At 26.7% G+C, this 25216-nt stretch overlaps 1 protein-coding gene across 2 annotated transcripts in view; it reads left to right on the top strand.

Moving 5' to 3' along the window:
* Positions 1 to 25216, top strand: part of LOC100210216 (run domain Beclin-1-interacting and cysteine-rich domain-containing protein) — a 48046-nt gene that overhangs the window by 10874 nt on the left and 11956 nt on the right. Inside the window, exons 3-13 of one of the 2 annotated variants that reach the window (XM_065788218.1) lie at positions 1148 to 1254; positions 9193 to 9802; positions 9882 to 10003; positions 10084 to 10134; positions 18618 to 18825; positions 19195 to 19400; positions 20254 to 20427; positions 24377 to 24450; positions 24522 to 24586; positions 24757 to 24995; positions 25080 to 25141. In XM_065788218.1, the coding sequence (XP_065644290.1) occupies positions 1148 to 1254; positions 9193 to 9802; positions 9882 to 10003; positions 10084 to 10134; positions 18618 to 18825; positions 19195 to 19400; positions 20254 to 20427; positions 24377 to 24450; positions 24522 to 24586; positions 24757 to 24995; positions 25080 to 25141 (1918 nt within the window). The remainder of the gene's footprint in view (positions 1 to 1147; positions 1255 to 9192; positions 9803 to 9881; positions 10004 to 10083; positions 10135 to 18617; positions 18826 to 19194; positions 19401 to 20253; positions 20428 to 24376; positions 24451 to 24521; positions 24587 to 24756; positions 24996 to 25079; positions 25142 to 25216) is intronic. The other variant, XM_065788219.1, reaches the window with a different exon arrangement.

Genomic DNA, 25216 nt, shown 5'->3' with positions numbered 1-25216 from the left:
AAGCTGGGCAGATAAAGCAGGTCTAGATTATTATAATTTTTTTTAATGGTAATTCACCTCCTCATGGCTGAAAACGCTTCTACAGACGAGGAGGCTACTTATTTGTGGTTATAACGCTCTCTCAACTATATAACTCTGAAACACGAATCTTGACAGCCAAGGCTGTGTCTTGGTTGTCAAGATTGACTACCAGGAATGTGGTGGGGATGGAACTCGGTACATCAACTCGGTACAAGCGCTCTACCACTACACCACGACTGCATTACATTTACAATGTGCTTTTAGACTTTGTCTAAAAGAGGGTTGTTATTCAATATAGGAATACCAACATTATTGCAATATTTTTTTGCAGTAAATAAATAAGTTTTGTTGTCTAACAAAAATTGCAGATTTTAAGTCCAAAATTTGAATCCATAAGCCGCAACAAGCTTTAGGCTGGTACAGAAGAGAGATTATATTAAAAGTCATCTGCTTGTTCTAAGCAATCAAAAAGGGAAGATTTTTTGCCAAGACAAGAGTATAAAAATGAGTTGTTAACAAATAGAGCCTTTGTATTTTATCAAACCAGGCTCCAGCCCCAGTCAAATATCAACCCTGGTCGTTCACTAGCTGATATTTGAAAATCAATATGATGAATATAATTTATTTTGAAACACATCTTGCTTTATTTATTGTTTATAAAGTACAGTAGACATTAAAATTTATAAAAACAATTTATAAATCTTTTCAGACTTTTAATAACAAACTTGATTTTATTATTTCAATTTATAAAATTCCCAAATAAAGAAAGTAAAGCAGTTTTTACAGGTAACAGGTAAAAATAGTACCTAATAAAACACTGTTATGGTTTGTTAACTTTTAAATATAAATATGCTCAATTTCTTTAAAGAAATAAGGAATACTTTTAAAGAACAGAAATTTTAAGGCATAATAAAGATATAATTAACTCCAACAAATAAATCTCAACAAAAGTGTCAATGAAATACTGACAAGACAACTTGTCTTGTCAATGAAGTACTGACAAGAGTTTGGTTTTTATCAAGAAGCACAACAAATTTTATTTCATCTTATCAGGTTTCTTCTTGATGTTATATAAAATATAAATTTTTAATGAACCTTGCATAATTTTTTTCAAATTTTTTTTTAGAGTTTGCTTTTATGAAAAATAAAATGCTATTGTCAGCATTTCTTGATGGAATTGATTCACTGAGGCAAAATTCTACAGACAAGTTATCAAGTATTAATGTTCAATTAGTGAGTTGTTATTAACAACTTATATTTGTTATTTTTTATTATACTGCTTATATATTTGCAAATTTTAGGATATTATTTTGTGAAAATTTTCAAAATAAAAAATTTTTAGGTGTCAAAAAACTAAAAAACTTATCAATAAAATATATTTATTTATCAAGTATTTGAATTTTTCATTTAGATGAAATTAAATTATGGAAAAGATAAAGAGTAATAGACATTTAGATAATAAAAAAGTTTAGACACTGTTGTGCAAAAATTTATATTTTAAATGATTAACTATGTTAAGTATAAGGCTTTATAGCAAAGTTTAACATTTTTTGAAATTAGTTTTTAAAGTAAATTTAGGACTTTGAAATTTAAAATATTACATGTCATAATTGTGGTATTAGTAATATGTTGACATCTTCATGTCTAAAAATGCAATTTTATTAAAGAATTTAATTTTATTAAAGAATTATTTTATAATTATAATCATTTTTTGTGTGGTTAAATCATTATTATAACTAAGTAACTTTATGCTATATTCAAGCCTATATAGCAGCTGAACCTTCTCTGCCTTGTGTTTTTGAAGCAGAGAAGCTTATTAAGGTTTTCTCCTATTGAAATTATTTTACAATTATGATATTTCAAAAGTGATTGTGGAGTTTATTTTTTGAGTTTCACTTTTTTACTCTATATTTTTACTTAAGTTTCAAAACTATATTTTTAATTCAATTACTAATTTGTTACAAGGAGTACTTATATACATTTGTTACGAACACAATTTCTGCATCTTTTGATTACAAACCAAAAATGCAGAAATTGTTTCACAATTTTAGAATCCTATAATTTTTAAGGATTTACCAAGGTCTAGAAAATCCCAAAAGTTGTGTATATAAATATTGTATATAAATATATGTATATAAATATATATATATATATATATATATATATATATATATATATATATATATAAATGTATATATATATATATATATATATATATATATATAATCACTTTTTTACAGAGATTTAAAAAAATAATTTTTTTTTCTAAGTAGAAATGTTTACATGTGCAATAATTTGAAATTGTTAGTTCTTATGGCTTTAGAAAAAAATTAAAATGTTGGTTCTTATGGTTTAATTTTTTAAATTAAACTTATCTCCTCTCCAGGCTCCGGAGATTCGCCTTCTCTCCAGGTTCCGGAGCCATTACAGTTAAGGAGGCTGCTCATTTATTTTATCAAGTTTTTTAAAAATTTCTCAGCCCAAAAGAAATTTTTAAAAAACTTTTCTTATAAGAATTGCCAGTTTATAATTATTGAGCTGCTAATGATTAGACAATTCTTGACAAAATTTATATATGCTTGTTTTGTAAAAATTTTTCTAAATTTAAGGTTTCATTGATGACACTTAATGCACTAAGTGTTATTTATTTCTAGAAATTCATTAAAGCTCATAACAAAGTTAGGCAAACTCTTTTGAAACTCGTTTGAAACCAATTTAAATAAAATAAAGTAAAAATGATGAATTTAATAAACATTCTAAATATTTTACTATTAATTGCAATATCTCTTTTCTGTCAATGTTTGCAAAGAATTTTGTAGTAATACCTTATTAACTTGTTAACACTTTTTTTGGAGTAGCTCTTTCCTAATGGAAAACAATTTTTTGTTTTTGTTATATAAATCAACAACAGCAGATATAATCTTTGCTTTACCAGATACTTCTGTGATATTATACTATTTTTAATGCATGTGCTCAATAAATAAATGCCTTTTTTTTATTTCTCCATTTAGTACATGTAATATCTGTATTTTCTTATAGTTAAACAAACATCTCATCTGTTTGTAACTTCTTGGAAATTAATCCAGTTGGCATACCTTTCCAATCTTTACTTACTGTACTAACACAATCAGTTTTATTCACTAAAAAGTTTATTATAAAGGTCAAAAAATGTGTACCAATTATCAATCAAACCCAAATAACTTTTGTATAAAAGATTATTCATAAGTTTCATGGCAATATGCGTGGTTGTATAATTATCAATTGCAACATTGCATCATTGTAACATTATCCTGAGGTACATTAAGGTAAATGGAGGACTATATGCTTTATGAAATGGTGATAATAGATATTTATAATTAGATCTTTTGCATACTTGTGAGCACAATGAACGTATTTATTCTTATTTGTTGTTTTCAAGCCAAACCTCATTATTCAAAATCAAAATAATGTGCAGCTCTATTTTATAATCATTTTTTTTTCAAATCTTTTTCACAAAAACAACTTTCTCGAGAACAATTGTCTTTTTAATATTTCAAGAAATCAATTTAAGAAGGTGCTGTCTGATGCTAAGTTTCAATATTCTCAGGTTAGTAAATCTTATATTTTATCTCATTATCTTCAACAGTGTTATTAACAATGGTAAATCTAAAGTTCCATCTCTAATACATGGGTCTGATCTTTTAACCTCTCCTAAGAATAAGACAGAACTTTTCCTCTAATTTAATTCTTGAGTTTAACAGCTACACTCTTCTTGTAATTCCAGAAAAAGAAGTTAATCCGTTGTTAGACATCCAAATCACTCTGGCTTTTGCTGCTAAAGTTATTTCTCTCTTCAGCTCTTTTACTGCTTGTGGTCCAGACATTTTTTTTTATGAAAGTGTTCTTTGAAGCTCTCAATATTTTCCGAACTATTTGATAAATGACTAAATCTTGTTTTCTACCTGCTGGAAAACAAGATTTTTAGATGGTAAGAAGGAGGCTAGAGCTATCTCTCTTAACATATTTAAGGGTTTTGATAAAAGCTGGCATGTTAGCCTTCTCCATAAGGTTGCTTTATCTGGGAAAGTATTTAAGATAATTAAATCATTTCTTTCTTACTGCAGTATCAAAATCATTCAAATGTCTACATTCTTCTTCATTCCTAGTAACTTCTAGGGTACAACAATATTCTATCCTTTATTGTTTTTCATCTTATACTTTGTCCTGTATTGTTTTTCATCTTAAATAATGATTTTTCTGACAATCTTATGTTTAAAGAGGTTCTATTTGCTGACAATACAGCTGTATACTTCAGGCTTGGTCAGGAAGGCGTGCAATCGCCTGCCATTGTATGACCATGCAAATAAGATTTTTTTATTATGATTTGACCACAGCTGTTAACATTTTTAAAATGTGCTGAATAAAAAAGATTTTATATTATATTTATACATAAATAAGATTGAAACTTTTTTCTTTACTGATGCTTTTTATGCTAATGAAAGACTTTTAAATAAAGTAACAAGTTACTGATAATAGTTTTTGCTTAAAGTATCAATTAAAGTTGTATATAGTTTGTTTTTTTTATTCATATTATAAAAATTATATATGCATTTTTTATAATAAATGCTATTTAAAAAAAATGTTTCAATTTTATAAATGATGACTTTTTTAGACAATGATAGTCTCTTTAATGAAATTTGTACTAAAATCATTAAAACTAGAAAGTCCAAACCTGTAATATGGGTCATAAAAGATCTGATGCACAAGTCCCACATATTCTTTATTAGTTTTCAATAAGTTACAGAAAATAGTAGAAAGTAATGATCTCATTAGAGAACTTTATTTACTATTTTCGCTTGAGTGTTGTATGTGCACATAGCATAACAAAGTGAATATATTTAAAATTGTATTAATTAATTATTATGGCTCCTATAATATTGAAGTTCCAGTTTCATTCATCAAAAAAAAATACTGTTAGCCTTATCCGGTTTATATTTTGAAAATGCCGAAAGTATGTAATGTAAAAAATCTGTAATATATTTTGCCTTGCATTTGACTTGATTTCGCATTAAGCTAATTAGTTTGTTTGAAACTTTATTCAATTTTTGTATAGGTAATGGTTGTAAAGGTTAAAAAAAAATATATTTTTTAAAGAGTATTTATTTAAACTTGTGTTAGCGGAAAACTTTTTAAAGAGTTCATAAAAACAGTAAGTCTTAAATTTATATATCTTTATACCAAATTTGTTTAAAATATATAAAGTTAAATATGTAGCCTAAATAAAATATATGTATTTTTGTAATAAGTTTAAAAAAAAGCCTAACTAAAACACGACATTTGTCAATATTTGTCAATCTTAGTAAACAATCAGTTGTAACAGCCAACATTACAGGATACGGCTGACTACAGGATTGGATAACCAAGCACAGCTTATTATATAGAAAACCATATTGTAATAACTTAAAATTTTTATAAAATTTTTACAAAGATGAACGATGATTAAACATGTTAAAATAATTATGTTGACAAAAATTACTTTATTATAAGATATTGCATTTTTGCAATGGAATCAATCTTAAAAAACTATAAAATCTTATTCAAAGAGCAAAATTATTAACAACACTTATTAACGCCCCAGATATGGCAACAGTATTCTATAAAGGCTGGATTATAATATAATTTTTTCAATGGGATCTTTAATATAAAGCCAACTATAAAATCTTACTCAAAGAGCAAAATTATTAACAACACAAAGATTTATGATTTAAACAAATTTTATTATAGTAATATTAAATGTTGACTTGCTTTTTATGATTAATAGCAGTTCGGTAGAGTAATGAAACTAACCATAATCATTTTTAACAATAACACTAACAGGAAGGTAAGCTTATCTGTCTATCAATACAAAATATTAAAACAATAACTTCACTACTAAATATTACCAGAAATAATTATAATATTTTAAAAAGGTCTTTACTTATAAGGCTGACAGAATTTACTGGTGTGTCTTATGCAGCTGTTCAAGAGAAAATTATAAAATGTTTTCTAAATAGTTATGAGAGGCTAGACAACAGACCCTAGATATACATTAGTTAAAACCACTTGGGACTAAATGCTGTTATATCTCTACTTAATAGACCGCTTGGCTGGCAAGGTTGGCAATTTTGCTTCACCATTTAACATTTTTAAAATAGAATTTTAGTTATAAAAAATAGCCGGCTAGCATAACAGTCTAGCTTTACACACATTGCAAGTCACTTGTTATATATTATAACATTATACCTTTTTAAAATCAGTTATAACAGCAGGCAAAGGAACAGAAATTTCATTTCCAGTAACAAAATTAACTTTATTAAATTTTTTTGTAAAAGATGATCTGTTTAATGGTAAAACAACAATCATTAATAAATTAGGTATATTTAAAAATAAAACATAGTTTATATATCATTTATCGATTTATTCAAAAGTTATGTCATTTCGTAAATCCAACTTTTGGAAATTTAAATTATACTGTTCTTAAACACACAACTAATATTTGGCGATGAGAAAAACAGGATTTTTTTTTATACCCACTAACTCCATCAAACCTTTGACTTGATGTATTTTCAGAACAAAAAAAATTACAATCAGATAGAGCCAACTGAACTCGACAAAAAATATCTGTTTATCACCAGAAACAACTGTTAAAACCTCAGCATCAATAAAGTTATTTTGAAGAGCATAAACTTTCATTTGAGTACCATTGTCAAGTTTTAATAAATTTCTAAATAACATAATTACACAACCAATTTTAAATTTTAGACAATAAAGTGGCATACCTGTAGAAATAAAGTTATTCAAAAACTTAACAGGAAAGTTATTTCTTTTATTGGGGTGGTCTCAATTTAATCAGGACTTAAAAAAGTATTGACAATATTATGATTTTCTTAAAAAGCATTTATAACAAAAATATTTTTATCATATTTTAGGCTACCTGAATAAATTAAATATATATATTTTAATCATTTTTTTTTTTTGCAAAATAATATAGTTGCTGTTCAAAAATAAATAACAATTTTCAAAACGTTATACTTTAGTTAGAAATAATTGATAACTGCCATTTCTCATTGAAAATATACTAAATAAGAATCATACTCACAAGCAATTTATTTTCTTAAAAATATCTACATGAAATTAACAAATTCGCAACTTCCGTGCATAACTTCCGTGCGTGATCATTCATGAACTGCATTTAAACGATTGCTATGACTCTATGATACATAGTGCAGTCCTGTAACTTTCTGGAAAGCTTTACTAATGTTTAAAACATCATTTTTTTAAAAATATATAATGCTGAAACTTATATTTTTTGAGGAATTAAAGCTTATTTATCTAGTAACTAAAATTTGAGTTTTTCTGCTCTGTGCGTGATTCCATTTCCAACCTAATTTATTCTTTGTTAACATTACTAAAGTATACCATTTTTCGTTTACAAAATATTTATATAGGTTAGAATTAAATGAGAACAAATTAAAGATCTCCAGTTTTATTATTATGAAAATAATAGACAAAACATATATGAGTTTCCGTGCGTGATTTTTTGGAAATGCTCTACTGTTATATTTCTGTATTGATGAATGGCGATGCTTTCTTTCAGTCCTCTGCTTTACATTTTCTTTGATTATCTTTTTCTACAGACCTCATGGAATTTGTTTATACAATCCATTGCAAAGTTTGCATCTGCTTAAAGTTGCCTCTATTTTTCATGCTCACCATTTTGTTACTCCTAATTCTATTCTCTTCCTCTAAAAGTCTCTTACTTGTCCCTATATGGAATACTGTTGTCATATTTGAGCTTGTTCTTCTAAAGATTCCCTTTCTCTTCTCGAGAAAGTCCAAAGACTTAGTGTAAATGTAGTTGGACCTGCTATTTCTGGCAAGTTTGAGCCACTATCCCATTATTACAGAGTTGCATCTCTCTCTTTTTTATTAAATTGTTATATTATCATTGTTGCTGCTCTAAGATCTATCATCTCTCGCTCCATCTAACAAAACTCATTCTCCTGTCTGACGGTGTGTAAAGTTATCATACTTGATAGCTTTACACACCGCTGGTGTAGTATAATCATAACAACGTACAGATTCAATCAGATTCTACTTATGTCTTTTTACTGGAGACCACTATTTAAATCAAGACTTTGGCTTCAACTGATTTTCTTTTAGAGTTAACAAGGGATACAGGTTTGTTTGTTTAACTATGTAATCACAAATTTTATTGGTAACAAGATCAGGTTAACTCATAACTATCTTATCACCCTAAAGATTCATTATCAATCCTCGAATAGCTTACATTTTCAATCTTTTTTTCTATTAATTTGTTTAAATTATATCTCTTTTAAATTTTATCATAGTTAATATTAAAATGCAGCCTTCCCCCCCCCCCCCCAACCTGCGTTTCATGAGCTTCCATGTCTAAATCACTATCTGATTGTGTTCTGATTTACTTTGTAAAACTCTTTTTTGGACTCAAACAAACCATTGTTGTAACTTTCATCTTTGTTCTTACTTTCATCTTTGTTGTCACTTTTCATCAATAAGTGAAATGCTTCTTCAGCAGTGAACATCTTCTTTGGATGCATAAAATGGCAGTTTGCTTAATATTTTCTTTGCGCCAAATTTTAGTTGAATTTTTAATTTGTACAAAAAATTTATAGATGGTAAGAAAAAAAATAAACTCACAAAAAATATAGGCTATGTTGTTCACATATACGTAACACTTTACCTTCAATGGGTATAACTAACCATCTCTGTTAAGGGATTAATAGCATCATCACATCATCCTTCACTGTTAGCAGTTAGGAGCATCATCCTTCTCTTTTGAAGGGTTAAGAGAATTATCCTTCTCTGTTCAGGGGTTGTAAGTATCATTCTTCTCTGTTTAGGGGTTAAGAGCATTATCCTTCTCTGTTTAGGGTTTAAGCACATCATCCTTCACTGATAATGGGTTAAAAGCATCATCCTTCTCTGTTAAGGGGTTAAGAGCATTATCCTTCTCTGTTAAGGGGTTAAGAGCATCATCCTTTTCTGTTAAGGGGTTAAGAACAATGCCTTTTATTATATTTATATTATTTTATTCAGATATGAATTGAAACTATATTAATTGTATTGTCTATGTTTTTAATCACTTTAACTCAACAAAAGATGTTTTTCTAGATGGATTCTACTGAATTTGTAAAAAAACTGTGTCCTTGGGTTTCAGAAAAAATTGTTGAAGAATACAAGATTGCTTCTTCGACCCCTGTACAGTCTTATTTTAAAGATTTTTATGACAATCATTCTTGTAATATTTGTGGTAGTAGTGCCGATTGTGGATGTAGTGTTCAAAGAAGTTTTTCAATATCGCAAAAATCTTGTATAAATCAAAGCATGTTATTAAAAAGTGCGCTGCTGGCAGCATCAGATCAAGAAAATGTTGATCATTGGTATTGTGATATTAATGAAAAAGCAAGAGAAACAAAAGAAAGACTTCTATCAATGCAAGAGTTATGCAATAGTGAAACTTGCTCTTTTAAAAACCCCGAGGTGAATGCTACCGAACAGAATTCTGAACAATTTCAAACTGATGTATCACAGCTTTACAAAATTACTGAGGAAGATCCATATAATGAAATATTTTCTCTTCCACGATCTTCAACAGTTGTAAAAGGTCATCATCGATCAAAATCAGATCAAAATGGAAATGCTAGTTTTGTTGATAAGACTGATTCAGGAATAGCTTCTTCTTTGCCAAAGGAATTTATGGAGCAGCATAAATTGATAAATGGTAAATCTTTGTTTTCTATTTGTCCTTGTTTCTTCTAAACTTTTTGCAAAAACAAAAAAACAAACAAACATTTTTTTAGGTACTGAAAGTTGTTATTATCGTGATGAAGATGGAAAGATATTTCCTAAACCTTACAAAGGTCAATCTTTGATTAGTTACCTTGAATCAAGAAGCTACAATACTGGAGCTCAGCTAGATAAAGTAAATTTGGGTGAAACAATTGAATTTTATATTTAATGAATTATATTAATTTTAAATATTAATAATAATTTTTTGTTTAGGAAAATGCTCACTTTAGTATTTGTGAAGCATTAATTACAGCAATTGAACAAGTAAGTTCTTTAATTAAACATTTTTTGATCACTAAAAAACTTTCATGTAAAAAATCTCTGCCTCAGTAATCCAATAAACCTAAATAAAAATTAAATCTAAACAAAAAAAATAAAATACATAAATTCAGAACTCTTTAGAACTTATTAAATTTATTTTTTTAATATCCAAATAAAAACACAAAATTGATTGAATCAGTTTTTAAGTTTGAATGCTTAAAGTCAAGCAAAAAGTCACTAATGCTTGAAGCAGAACGGAAATTTACTAATGCTCTAAGTTAAACAATAAGTTGCTTGATCAAAAAAATAAGTTTTATTTTAATTTTTATTACAAAAAAAGAAAACTGAACTACTAAAATTATTACATGGCAACCAAAATACTACTTGGCAACCAAAATAATCAATCAACATAAAGTTATATATAACTAAATCAAGATATATTATTCAAAAATATCATAAACCAATAAAAATTTTAAAAATCAATAACCGAAAAGAACATTTGATCAGTGTTTTATCAATCAAAAAATAAATTTTGTGCAAAAAGTGAATTGATATAAAATTGACTGAAAGTGGTAAAAAGTGAAAGTTGTATTGTACTGAAAAATCAATAAGTTATGCAATTTAATCAATAATTTATGACTTAATCAGAGTTATGCAAAGCCAATAACATTACAGTTCCTAATTTAACTACAGACAAAAAGCTTGACTAAGTACAACATCTTAGTATAATATGAGAAATACAACTCAAAGTTTGAATTTATAGCATGTTTAGTTACCCTACAAAATTTATACTGTTTGTTGTTATGTTTGACATCATAGTTACCAAATAAAATATATACCATGCACAATTAAATAAATTGTGCATGGTATGATTTTCGTATGGTAACTCAGATGTCAAACATAACAACAAACAGTATAAATGAGAAACAATGAAATATTTCAAATTATGCAAAAAATTTATCTAATCATAATAAAAATATGAAAATGCAATGAAAATAAAAATAAATTTATGCATCAGTTCTTTGCGAGACAAACAAAGCAATCTTAACACCAACAAAAACATGAACATATTTAACAAACATTTTTAATCAACCTTCACAATTGATGTAAATAATGAACCTGAATTTGAGAATCGTTCTTTAAATTTGGATAATCATTAACTACTGACCTCTCATGAAAACCATATATACAACCAATTACTAAGTTAGCATCTATTAAGGTTGTATTTCTTTATTATCTCTTTATTATCTTATTATCTTTTATTATCTTTTATTATCTTATTATCTTTATCTCAGCATTATCTTACTCCTGATTCTACAAATCTCTTATTTGTCTCTTTATGGAATGATGTTGATCAAAATTTTATTTACTTTTGTTTTTTTTTACTCAAACAACCTTTTCAAGTTTACTGTGATTTCCATTTTCTTTAAGAATATTCTTTATTTTCAAGTCTAGTGTTGTTTCCTTGCTCTTTAACAATATTTTTTGTTTTCAAGTTTACTGTTGTTTCCTTATTCTTTCACAACATTTTTTGTTATTTAGTAACTTCCAACTTAATTATAAGTTTATATATATTTGTTATTATTAATATTAACATTTCTTGTGACTGAACAAAATTTCAGTTTGGTTTGGCAAAAATATTAAGTTTCCTTGATTGCAATTAATAAATATTTCTCTTATTGTAAATATAAATATTTTTTGAAAACTTAAAAACGTTCTTTTTTAAATCAGTTTAATTCTTTTAAAACATTTAAAATATATATATTTTTTAAGTAAAATTATATTTTTTGTAAATTAAAGAACAAGAACATATTTTATATTTTTTTATTATTCAGTCATTTTAACAAAAGTAAATTCTTTACCCAGTGAATGTTCTAAATAAACTAAAATCCGGCACATACGCTTGAAACAAAATAAGTTAATTTTAACAACTTTAACAAAAAAGGTGTCATGAAACGCAAATAAACAAAACTTTTAAAAATTTAAATGTACACAAAAGATTTTTACAAACTTTAAAATTCAAAAAAGATCAAATTGAAGATAAAAAGATGTTTCTTCATTACTATTCTAGTAGTCTTGTTGTTGCTTCTTATTGAGCTTCTTGTTGTTGCTTAGTTACTACTCTTGTTATTGCTTAGGTGCAATTAGATAGCACTCAAAAAATTGAGATAAGGTGCAACATTTATATTTTAAGTAATTACCTTGAAAGTTTTTAATAACATAAACCTTTTGACTGACCTTTGGAATATATAATGCAGAAGTGTGCTATTGGGACATCGCATAATAAAGGTTTATTATTTGGTATTAATCAAAGATGATATTAACTCATTAAAGATTTATTATTAGATATTATTTAAGGTGGCTTCACAGGAAATAAAAGGTGTAAAATCAAAAAAAAAAAAAATTGAAAAATATGATTTTTGAGAATTTTAACAATGCTGAAAATGATGGTATAATTATTTTTTAATAATTTTAATTTTTTAAGCAACTATTTTGCATTTTGCAGGTATGATATAAAGTAGTTTCCTTAGCAACACCTATAGCAACAGAAAAAAGCAGTATGAAAACTTTTGTTTAACCACTGTTTTGGTATGTTTTCGTGTTCTGCAATAATAAAAGATTTAGTTTAGAGGCTAACTATGTTCAGTTTTAAAAATAAAACTGTTTTACTTATTGAACTTGCATCATTTCACGATCATTTGATTACTTACTTCTTGTGGCAAAACCATTATACTAACACAAGTTGTGTTGATACAATGTTTACTTGAAATATTTTTTTAGGTTAATAAATTAAATATATAATGGGTAATTATAAGAATACTACATGATCTAAGAAGAGAAAATTTAGTGGTAATAAGCACATCAAATGTATTAAAGATATAAACGTAACTGGTAACTTGTCTGAAAATGTTTCATGTATCAGTTCTAAAAAGTTAAAGTTTGATGTCGAAGATACAAATAATGCCAACACAAATGATTATTTTCTTCTTGTTAATTTTATTTTTATCAAGCAGTTATTTGATTTGGTTAGTGCATGTCCTGATTGTAAAAGTAAAGTAAACATCACAGATGATTATTCTAGCAGAATGGGTTTCTCCCATAAATTTATTTTAACATGTACAAATGCTCAATGTTCTTTTACATACAGTAATTTTACTTCAAAAATAGTTAAAAATGATAAAAATGGTAGAAACATGTTTGATGTTAACCTGAAAATGATAATTGGATTCCGTGAAATTGGAAGAGGACACCAACCAATGGTTAATTTTTCATGACTTATGAACATGTCATGTTTAACTGTAAATGCTTTTGACAATATAAGTAAAACTGTTAAAGAAGCATACAAAGTTGCTTCAGAACAGTCAATGAATGAGGCTGCTCTTAATGCTAAGCAAAAGTCAAAAGAAAAACTGGAGAAGCACTTGTCCAAGTTGCTATTGATGGTTCTTGGCAAACACGAGGCCACTCTTCATTAAATGGTGTTGTTACAGCTATATGTGGAGGAAAATGTTTAGGTACACAAGTACTGAGTAAATATTGTAGAGGTTGTCAAATTTGGGCAAATAATAAAGGTTCTGTAGCTTATGAAACATGGAAAGCAAAGCACAAATGTAGTCTTAATCATACTAGGTCCTCAGGAACCATGGAGAGTGCTGGTGCAGTTGATATATTCTCTCGTTCTCACTTGCAATATAGTTTAATTTACAAATACTATCTTGGAGATGGTGATTCTTCTTCTTTTAATGATGTTGTTGCAAGCAAGCCATATGATGTTTTTAGTATTACACCTAAAAAATTAGAATGTATTGGATATGTTCAAAAAAGAATAGATTCATGTTTGAGAAGTCAATGCAAAGTGTCATTTAGCAATAAAAAATTGTCTGAAAAAGGGAGATTAACTGAAGCAAGTGTAAATACATTACAGAATACTTTTGGTATGCTTTTGGTATTTCTATCAGGCAAACAGCTGCAAAACAAAATTTAACTGATGAACAGAAAGTGTATCAAATGAAAAAAAAATAAAAGCTGTTTTGTGCCATTACACAGATTTTGAAGACAAATTACATCGACTTATTCTTTGCCCATTTGGTCCAGATAGCTGGTGCAAGTGGAAAAAAAATAAAAATGCAGATGCAGATGAAAACTATTCTCCTAAATTAAACTTGCCTTAATGGATTTATAAAATTATCTAGAAAGACTTTGATGAATTGAGTAACGACAGTTAATTGAAAAAATGTCTTCGTGGGCAAACTCAAAATTGTAATGAAGGACTAAATAATATCATCTGGTCCCGATGTCCTAAAAATGTTTATGTAAAGACAGATGTTCTTGAAATGGGAGTAAACTCAGCAGTTCTTTTTTTAATGAAGGTTCATCTGGTATTTATTGTGCATTTCAAACATTTAAATCTAGACTTTGGAAAAAATACAATAACCAGTTCAGTAAAAAAAAGACCAAAAGCGGTTAGAGAATATGGTGAAAAAAGGACAACCAAAAAAAAAAGAAGAAAAGAGTTGAGAGGAATTAGAAAAGGTTGGATTGATAAAGATAAAGAACAATTATCAAAAAATAGCTACAAAATGTTTTTAAAACTCTTTTTACTTATTTGCCTTATATCTAAAAATGAAGATTTTAACATAATTTATAAACTCAAAACATGATATCTCAACATTAAAAAATGCTTAGACCTTCAAATTTTCCCCAATTGTCCAATACATATATATGTAGAGAATGAACTAGAATCTGTATAATTGAATGAATATTTATTGATTGCTAAGTCTTTTTTGAACCTTACCCCCTAAAAAATAGTCAATTTTCAGTTTTTAGGGACTTAAAAGAAATATTTTTGTTTTTATATATTGATCTTAGTTCATCCTCTACCTCATATATCAGATAATAATATTGCAAAGTAGCAAGTTGTTTTAATTAGCCATTCTGGTTTAATCGTGTTTTGAAAAATGAGTAATTATGTGCTTTTTTATGCGTTTTTTATCAATAAAGTCCTCTTTTTTTTTTCAATAAACATTTATATTTTATTATTATTTTCATTAAATTGAATTTACAAAACTGATTTTAGAATTGATTTAAGTTATTTTACTAAAAAAAACTTTTTTATCATACATTATCTGGGTCAGCTGCAATCTTCAATATTGGTAATAAATGACTATTCTGTCAATTGTTACCAATAACTGTCACCCCCAATCATCCGGCTGAAGTTGGACAGCAATTTAAATGAACAATAAAAACCCCTTAGTTGTGGTTGCTTATGTAAATACTACCAATATCTTTTGGGTAAACTTCTGTAAATATTTGCAAGGCTTTTGATAATATTAATAGGTTTAAGAAGTTTCTTTTGCCAAATGAAGCTGATGTTGTATCACAACCAATCATATACAAAGTTGCAGCAAGTGTAAAACCTGCTTGTGGTATTTAAGTTAAAATGTATAATGCATGCATAAGTAAAATGTTGTTCGTTACTTCCTTCACTGATTTAATATCATTATGCTCTAGAAATCCTGTAGAAATTAGTGTTGAAAATAAACAAAAATAATTTTATCTATTTCTTTTTTTCAAAATCACAATAATATTTATTCAATAATTCACAAAAGCAACCACAACAGTATTTTAGAATTTAAGAAAGCCTGGATAAATAGTTGATTCAGCTTTGCCTGGGGATTTGATTACAGTATTTCTATCATTTTTCAAATAGTGCAAAAGTAATATAATAAACTGGCTTTAGTTTGTTTTGTTTGCCATAAATCTTTCTTTAAGAAACCTGAAAATTATTTTGTTTTTTCACCATATCAGATAAACTATGGTCAAATAAGTAGTTCTTGCATGTTCAACATTTTTAAGTTGAGTTTTATGAATGTTCCTCTATCATTTCTTTAAACAATGACATTGGCTCTATTTTTAACTCAAATCTGAAATGATTCTTATCTTAATTGCTTAAATGTATCTTTTATTGATTAAAAATTCTTTTCATGTCTGTCTCTTTTAGTAACTGCTGTGAGTTTAGCAAACAAAATTAGTAAATTCACATAAGCTTTTTTTTGACTCATTTTAATTGTACTTTTTTATATGTTTGATAAGGTGGTTTAATGCTTCCTTATGATTTTGACTGCTAAAAATTGTTCATTGTTGTCCTTTGATTATAATCTGATTTCTTTTGCTTTATTAAAATTTACCACATCCAATATTGAAATAAAACCAGATGACAATGAATATTAATATTCATCTTTGAATGAAAATGGTTTTCTGTTTGAAATATGTAACATTTAGTCATTCCCATCTTAAATACACATTTCCTGTCTTTTTTTGATTGATCGAGATCTTATATATTGATCACTTGTAGAATTCTTTGATTTCTCTAAGAATTTTACCGCTTTTATACACAGCTGTTTGATTTAAAAAAAGAAACGTCATGATTTTAGCAAATATAAACTAAATTTAAAATAATTTTAAAAGCGTATATTAAAACTCACTGATTTTAAAATGCTAGTAAGTTTTTAATATAAATCCTGTCGTCTTTAAAAAAAATGTCTTTCCTTGTTAAATAAATATAAACATTCAGTTGGAAAAAATAAGTATTGTTTAAAAACTGATTTGGGATCACTCATTTGATGATTTTTTATTTTGTCATCAACCTTTTTTAAAGTTTTTAAGTTGTTTATGTGCTCCAAGAAGGTCAGAGCCAACTTTAAACTATTACAGCTTTGACCTCTAGTTCTGAAGCAGAACTCTAACCACTACACCACAGCTGTTTTAAAAACTCTTTTGTGCAAAACCCTTTATAGATATAAATCCCAAACATAGACATGTTGCTGGGGTTTATGGCAAGGTGTTTTTTAGTTAATCTTTAATTTGAGCAACATTTTGCAGTGGATATAGGTTGCTATGTTTATTCTGTGGAATGTTTTTTTGCCAATCAGTCTATTCCTATGCTGAAGAGTAAAGGACATATCAAAGATCTGCTTCTTGCAGAATGTGTTGACAATTGAAACTTGTTTGATTTTGTTTGGAAAATAAGTTTAATAACATCTGAAGGGATTCAGGTATTTATTGATAATCCAAGGTTTTTATTTGTTCAGTAATTGGATAAATCTTGTTTTCCGAATTTCATGAAGTTTAGAATTTGATGAAATCCAAATTATTTTTGTTTCTGCTCTGATAAATTTTTTTTTATTTTGCTTTTTTCAAAATATTTTGAAACATAACTTTTTGCATGAACTTCGTAGCACTTCTTTAATAACTTTTTGCATGAACTTTGTATGCTTCTTCAACAACTTTTTATTTACTTTGGTGAATAGTTTGTTGTATGTTTTTTAACATTGAAACATTAAAAAATCTGAAAAATCTGGTATAAAAAAAATAGAAAAATCTGGTATAAAAAAAATACCAATTTATTTGTTTATTTGTATCTATTTATCAATTATTATATATATTATTATTATTATTATTATAAATTATCAATTTATTTGCCTATCCTTAAGTTTCAAATTTTATGTACAATTTAAATTTTTCAAATTTTGTTTATTTGCATTTCATGGCTTCTTTTTTTGTTGAAGTTGTTAAAATGAACTTATTTTCACTGTTGTTGCTAAAATAATATATATTAATCTAAATATTAAAGTTATAACCTACTAAAAAATATATATTAACTTCATTATTGATGTTCCTAATATAGTATATATTAACTTCACTAAAGAAGTTTTTTTAGAATAATATATAATAACCTCACTCTGAAATTGTTGTTGACTTGTTGTTTAGAGTTTTAAACTAGCTTACAATGCTTTTCTTTTTAAAAGTTGTTTTTCTTTAAATAATTACTAAACAAAGTTGACCAAAATCGATATTTTTGAAATTGACTCAGTTGAATAAAGTCAATTTAATTAAAATATTTAAATAAAAAACATAAATATAATCGTATACATTAATGTTGCTTGACAATTTCTTTATTAGATGAAATCTTTAAAGAGTAAACAAAAAACTACTAATAAAAAAATTTAATAAACATTTTAAAATTATTTTAGCTGTAAAATCATTTTGCAATATTTCATCTTCTTGAATAATCTCTACTATGTTTATTTCTTCTTCTGATTACTTTCATATGTTTACTAGCTGAGTGATATTCTCCTAACTTACACTTATGGTTATAGCATGCTTATCTGGAGATAAAAGTGAACTTAAAATATTATCTCAGGAAATTGAGATTAATTACTTATTAAGATATTTCTTTGCAAATTAGTCATAAACTCATAAAAATAAAATTAGTCATTAAAGCATAAATCATAATCATAGCAAAATTAATAACAGAAATTAAAAAAAACTTATGATTTTTTGATTAATTTCCACTTTTGACATCTTTTAGTCGATTTATATTTTTTATCCTCTATCTTAAAAAGTTCTCTTTATTTTAAATGATTTGTTATTATTTGTAACTTTTTTTGTTAATACATGTAGCTTACATAGTTTTTTTACTTTAGATGAGATGCGAAAACGTTCATTCTGAGCATGAAAGTGACAGAGATGAAGAAATTAGAATTCTAAAGAAAAGAATTCATGCACGAAAAAAAACTCTCAAAAAGCAGCGTGCTAGTTATATCAATTCACATAGTGATAGCAATAAATCATCTATTTTAAAAACACCTTCTACTGTCAGCTCTTCAGATTCTTTTGGAAGTACAGCAGTAGGTAAGTTATCTCTTGATGACTGTTATTAACTAATTGTTTAAAAGTTAATAATAATGTTAATGAAGCAACAAATTTTAGTTAAATGACCAAACATATTTTAGCAAAGTAGCTTATTACATTTTAAGTGTCTAATCACATTTTAGTGAATTGACCAACCACATTTTAGTTAAGTGTTCAATTACAGTAGTTATAAATTACTTAAGGTTTATAAATAACATTAAGAATAAATTTACCTATTTTATGTTAATTTTTTATTGTTTTTATTTCTATTTTATTTACTTTTTTGATCATTAAAACTAAAAATTTGAATACAACATTAGAATTTAATCATTCAAACCATTTTTTGACTTTTTCCTAAATTTTTCTTAGATGATATTTCAAGTTCACCTTTATCTCCAGATAAGCATGCTATGACCATAAGTGCTAGTTGGGAGAACATCACTCAGCTGGGTAATAAAAGTCGAACACATGAAAGTGAATCAAAAGAAGATATAGACAAAGTAGAGATTATTCAAGAAGATGAAATATTGCCAGATGATTTCACAGCTGAAACAGTTGCAAAATGTTTATTAAAGGTATTTTGAATCATGGAAGCTTTCCGTGCTTCTTTTCTATATTACTGAACTTTTTCATTCTGCTTTTCTATATTTATTGAAGTTTTCAATGCTGTTTTTCTATATTTATTGAAGTTTTCAATGCTGTTTTTCTATATTTATTGAAGTTTTCAATTCTGCTTTTCTATATTTATTGAAGTTTTCAATTCTGCTTTTCTATATTTATTGAAGTTTTCAATGCTGTTTTTCTATATTTATTGAAGTTTTCAATGCTGTTTTTCTATATTTATTGAAGTTTTCAGTGCTGTTTTTCTATATTTATTGAAGTTTTCAATGCTGTTTTTCTATATTTATTGAAGTTTTCAATTCTGCTTTTCTATATTTATTGAAGTTTTCAATGCTGTTTTTTTATATTTATTGAAGTTTTCAATTCTGCTTTTCTATATTTATTGAAGTTTTCAATGCTGTTTTTCTATATTTATTGAAGTTTTCAATTCTGCTTTTCTATATTTATTGAAGTTTTCAATTCTGCTTTTCTATATTTATTGAAGTTTTCAATTCTGCTTTTCTTTATTTATTGAAGTTTTCAATGCTGTTTTTCTATATTTAGTGAAGTTTTCAATGCTGTTTTTCTATATTTATTGAAGTTTTCAATGCTGTTTTTCTATATTTATTGAAGTTTTCAATGCTGTTTTTCTATATTTATTGAAGTTTTCAATGCTGTTTTTCTATATTTATTGAAGTTTTCAATTCTGCTTTTCTATATTTATTGAAGTTTTCAATTCTGCTTTTCTATATCATTGTTTTTTACTAAAACTTTTTTACTAAATAGTAATAAAAAAGTTTTTTTTCTATTAAAGAAAATAAATTTTAGAAATTTCAAGGTCATATGATACCTGCTGCTTCAGAATTAAAATGGATGGTATCTGAGGATGATGTTTCTCAGCAACTTTTACCTCTTCCAAATGCATTGCCTGTACCTCTTGACACATACTTTCCACAAAATGAATGCAATTTGGAGTCAGCGCTGCAAAAAGTTTCTTTACCAGTATATATTTTATTTTTTATATTGTGTATATAACAGACATGGACAGGAAAAGCGTGTGATCACACTCTATTCCTGACCACGCTCGCTTTTTTTTTTTTTGAAAGCTTGACCACGGGTTATCAGTTATTTGAAAACACGCCGAAAAAACCCAACAAAAGAACAAAAACTATAAACAAGCTAAACTAAAAAAAACGAAAGAAACCTTAAAAAGAAATTTAAAAAAATAAAAATACTCAGCTAATCTAACCCGAAGAAAACTAAAACTCTATTAGAAAATTATTTTTAATTGTTTATATTTACGTTAAGGTTGAATAACTTTAAAACTTAAATCTTTTCTTATGTTTTTTACATCTGTTAATTAAAAGCAAACTTTAGTACAAACTATAAGCCTGAACTAAACAAATTGTAAAGTGATAAAATTTTAAGTATTTTTATTTACACAATTAAGACTTATTAAAGATGATATTTAATGGGAGCGCTATGTTCGGTGTGAGTTTCGAGTTCAAGTATTTTGATATGAACTTTTTTTTAGAAAGTTTTTTAATTTGCAAATTAGTATTAAATACTTAACTATTATTTTTTTGTATCAGTCTTAAAAATTTATTCTTTTCTTTTTTTATAAAGTTTATTGAAATAAGCAGTGGCGTAACTTTTTTTCTCGAGAAAATAACCTGTGCAATTAAAAAACAAATATGGTAAGGGTTAGGATTAGGAAATTCATAGACCAGTATAGTTAGAGCAACAATGATTTCACTTCTACTTTGGAATTGGACTATTAACTTTATGTATTCTTTTAAAAAAATTATTGAAGACACAATATTTCTTTAAAGTCATAGTTGTTTGTAAAAAAATTGCATTCAAACATAGTAATAAAATACACAAACTTTTAAATACAATATAATTTTTTAATAATATTCTTTGTTAATGTATAATGCTTTTTATTAATAACAATTGTTAAAATTTGTAAATTTTATAAGAAGTGCTAAGGGTAGTAAGAAAACATTTAATTAGAAAGTTTACAAAACAGCAAAATAAAAAGACTTTAGAATGTTTTCGATAATATTATCTTAATGCGTTTTTTATAAAAAGTTTGTCGAAACACATTGATAGTCATTGTAAAAAATACTTTTGAAATAAATAAAAGTTTAATTTGGTATTCTTTGATTTAAAAGCGTTTTTTTTTATTTAAAAGCGTTTAGCGTTGTGTAAAAACATTTCAAAAAAGAAAGTTTACTCTAATGAAATGTTTTTACACAATGCATAACAACAACAAAAAAATAACTTTGCAGTGTTTTTGACTATTAAATTTATGGTTTCATCAAAAAGTTTATTGAAACAACCGTTTTCGTTGTTGTTTATAAAATTAATCATACAAGTTGTTATAAAAACATTTACATCGTAAAAAATGCACTTGTTAACTATATAGTATCTTTCAATAATTTAGTTAAAAAAAAATTTTATAGTATACAATCGTTAAAAGCAATCTCTCGCTTTATTATCTTATACTTTATTTTGCGAGTTTTTAAAACGTTTTCAAAAATCTAAAAAGCCATGGTTAAGTTGTCACAAACAAGAAATAAATGCGTGGTCAGGAATAGAGTGCGATCGCACGCCTTTTCTGTGCACGTCTGGTATCTGTGTATGTATATATTTTATTTTTTATATTGTGTATATATGTATGTATGTGTATATGTATGTATGTATGTATGTATGTATGTATGTATGTATGTATGTATGTATGTATGTATGTATGTATGTATGTATGTATGTAGGGGAAAGGCGCCTATGATGGCATACTTAACTTTGAAGCTTCATTATTCAGTATCCTGAAGACCAATAATAAAAGTTTTGATATGGATACATCCCTTGTTATATCTAGAACAATAATTACCTTGGGAGTTTTCATCAGTTTTATTTTTTTTATAAGTTATTCTTATTGTAAAAAAAAGCACAAGTATGCCATCATAGGCAACCACTGCTCCTATGATGGCATAGGGGAGGATGGGGCTAGTTAGGATCGAGGGTAACTTAATGATTTCATTTAACCTTAGAGTCTTCGCTCAGAAAAGTCAGAAATTACTCGAAACCATCCTAATTTACCATTTCATGCTACACACCAGCATTGTAAAATTTTGCGCATGCGCATTGAATATATTGCGTTTTACGTATTTTTTGGACCAAAAAAAAAAGTTGGAGCATCGCTTTCTTTTAACTTTACTTAAAAATAAGTTTTTCTTATAAAAAAAAAAGGTTTTCCCAACTCGTCAATATTTCAACACCCCCAACTCGTCAGTATGCCATCATGGGTAAAAGTCATCATTTTCATTAAAACAAGCTGTGTCTGCTTTGTTCAAAAGATAAAATTAAAGTAACTATTCCACTAAATGCACAAAACTTGAATATAAAATGCATGAAAATTTCATTTCTGCACAGTTAATAGTAAAATCACAATCTTAAATATATGAAGGAAATAAAACTACAACAGCACATCCCAAAATCGATTTTTGTTGATTATAAAAACAATATTTGTGCACAAGGGACGTTTTTTCACTATAACTAATGTAAAGTCAGTATAGTCATGCAGGTCTAATCATTTTTTTACCAAAACCAATTTTAATGGAAATATGACCGGTATGCCATCATAGGCGCTATGCCATCATAGGCGCCTTTCCCCTGTACTTATGTTATGTTCGAACTCAACTTGTTTCTCTATGCTACTGCATAGAGAAACAAGTTGACACACCAGGGACATGGTGGGGATGGAACTTGAAGCTTCTTGTTTATGAGTCAAGTGCTCTACCACTACACTACTACCGCATATTAACATTAATGTAGCTTTAATTTAATGCCACACAGTTTTATTAGTACTAACCTTTATTTTTGATAAATTCGTTTTCAACACAATTCGTTTTTTCTTTGTTTAGTTTTTTAATAAAGAATCAATTGTAAATTCTTTACATTCTTCTTGAAATACATTTTACAGCTCATTCTTTAGACACTTCTTATTTATCTTTTGTCTATCCCAAATAAGTCTGATAGTATTTAGATCTAAGCTCTGAAAGGCATTGTTTGAAACATCTACTTTTTTTAAAGTTTCCAAATAACTTTTCACAACTTTGCTAGTGTGCTTTAAGTCATTATTGTGCTATAAGATAAACTTATTGCCAAGTAAGTTAAAGACACAGCATGACTCTTTGAAACTTTATTTTTATTTATTTTCTGCTTTTCTTCTATGTTCACTGTCACAGACACTTTTACCATAAATACACTCTTGCACTAATAAATACCATTATGCGTTATAGAAGTCTTTATGCATGGTTTGCTAGGTACTTCATTCTCATTTTTGTTTATATGTTTATTTTATGTTAATAATATAATTTTTTCCATTTAAAAATATTTTTGTAAACCTGTAAAAAGTATTATAGTAAAACTTGTATCAGGTGCCATTTTCTTTTGTACTATATGTTTACATTTTTTTAAATAGTTTTAAATTAAAACTCTGAAAGCACAACTATGCAACACTTTTTGGATGCCTAATACAGGATTCATCTGGGATGTCTAATGCAAGATTTATTTAGAATGGGAACTGTATAAGTTTTTTGTCATTTCTTTGTCATTTTAAAAATAAAAGTAATGGAGAAAGAGGCATTAATTGATCAAAAAATTTGCACTTTCCTAAATAAGCTAATGTATTTCCTAAATAAGTATATTTCCTAAATAAACATAATAATAGATTATGTTAGATTAATTTAAAACAATTTTCTACCCACCCTTATATACATATCGTTTTTTTTTAATTCTGTCCATATGGTTTTTATGTTATTCAGACCAAATCTGTCTGGGTGACCAAATCTGTAAGGTTGTGCTTTCTGGGAATGGCGTGCTTGCTGGGAAGGTACTTTTAGTGTTTAAAGTTTAAAATCTGACACATATAACAACATGATTTTAGAGTTTAATACGTGGAAATATGGATTGGGCTCCTCCACGTCCACAAATTGTGCTAATGCCACATGTCTTTGTAAAGTAAGCTTTTCTTTTTGCACTTTAGTTTGAAAAATATTTATTCAAATAACAAATAAAGAATTTAATATTAGAAAAAAAGTCATGCTTCAAAGACAACAATACAGATGTGCTGGTTGTGGGTTGAAAGTCTCTCCAAGTATTGTTTTTAGTCTCTGGTTACTTGATTTAAAAAGAAAAAGATATAAATTTTGTTTTTTTAATTTTATACTATAATATGGTAATATTAAATATATATATTATAATTACAATTATATTGGTAATAAATACTTTTTTATAATTTACTTTAGTTTTTACATTTATGAATAGGTCTCTCAAGGTTATTCCGATTTTGTGAATATCTTGGTAAATACTTTTGCACCAGTTGCCATCAAAACAATACATCATTAATACCTGCCAAAATTCTTTCTAAATGGGACTTCAAGAAATATCCTGTATCTGACTTTGCCAAAGAGTACATCAAAGAAATATATACAAAGCCATTGTTTGATATTTCCGGCATTTCTCCCAGTCTTTATGATAATGTCCGTTTATTGGCTCTTACTAATGTATTGTATTTATTTTAAATTATTTTGCAATCTTCATTTGAAGTATTCTTTAATTAACATATATATATATATTTTTTTTTTCAGAATTGGAGAATTCAGTTACATTATATTAAAAAGTTTCTCTCTACTTGCAGAATGGCGAACAGGTAATTTTAATTGACTTAAAGTTAAACTCTAATCAACTGAATTTTCGATTAGTGAAAAAATAAGTCCAATTTTAT

The sequence above is a fragment of the Hydra vulgaris genome, chromosome 01 (genome assembly GCF_038396675.1).
Source record: "Hydra vulgaris chromosome 01, alternate assembly HydraT2T_AEP".
In the NCBI taxonomy this organism is placed as follows: Eukaryota; Metazoa; Cnidaria; class Hydrozoa; order Anthoathecata; family Hydridae; genus Hydra; species Hydra vulgaris.
The sequence above is the reverse complement of the archived record's forward strand: the minus strand, read 5'-3'. Positions and strand labels throughout refer to the sequence as shown.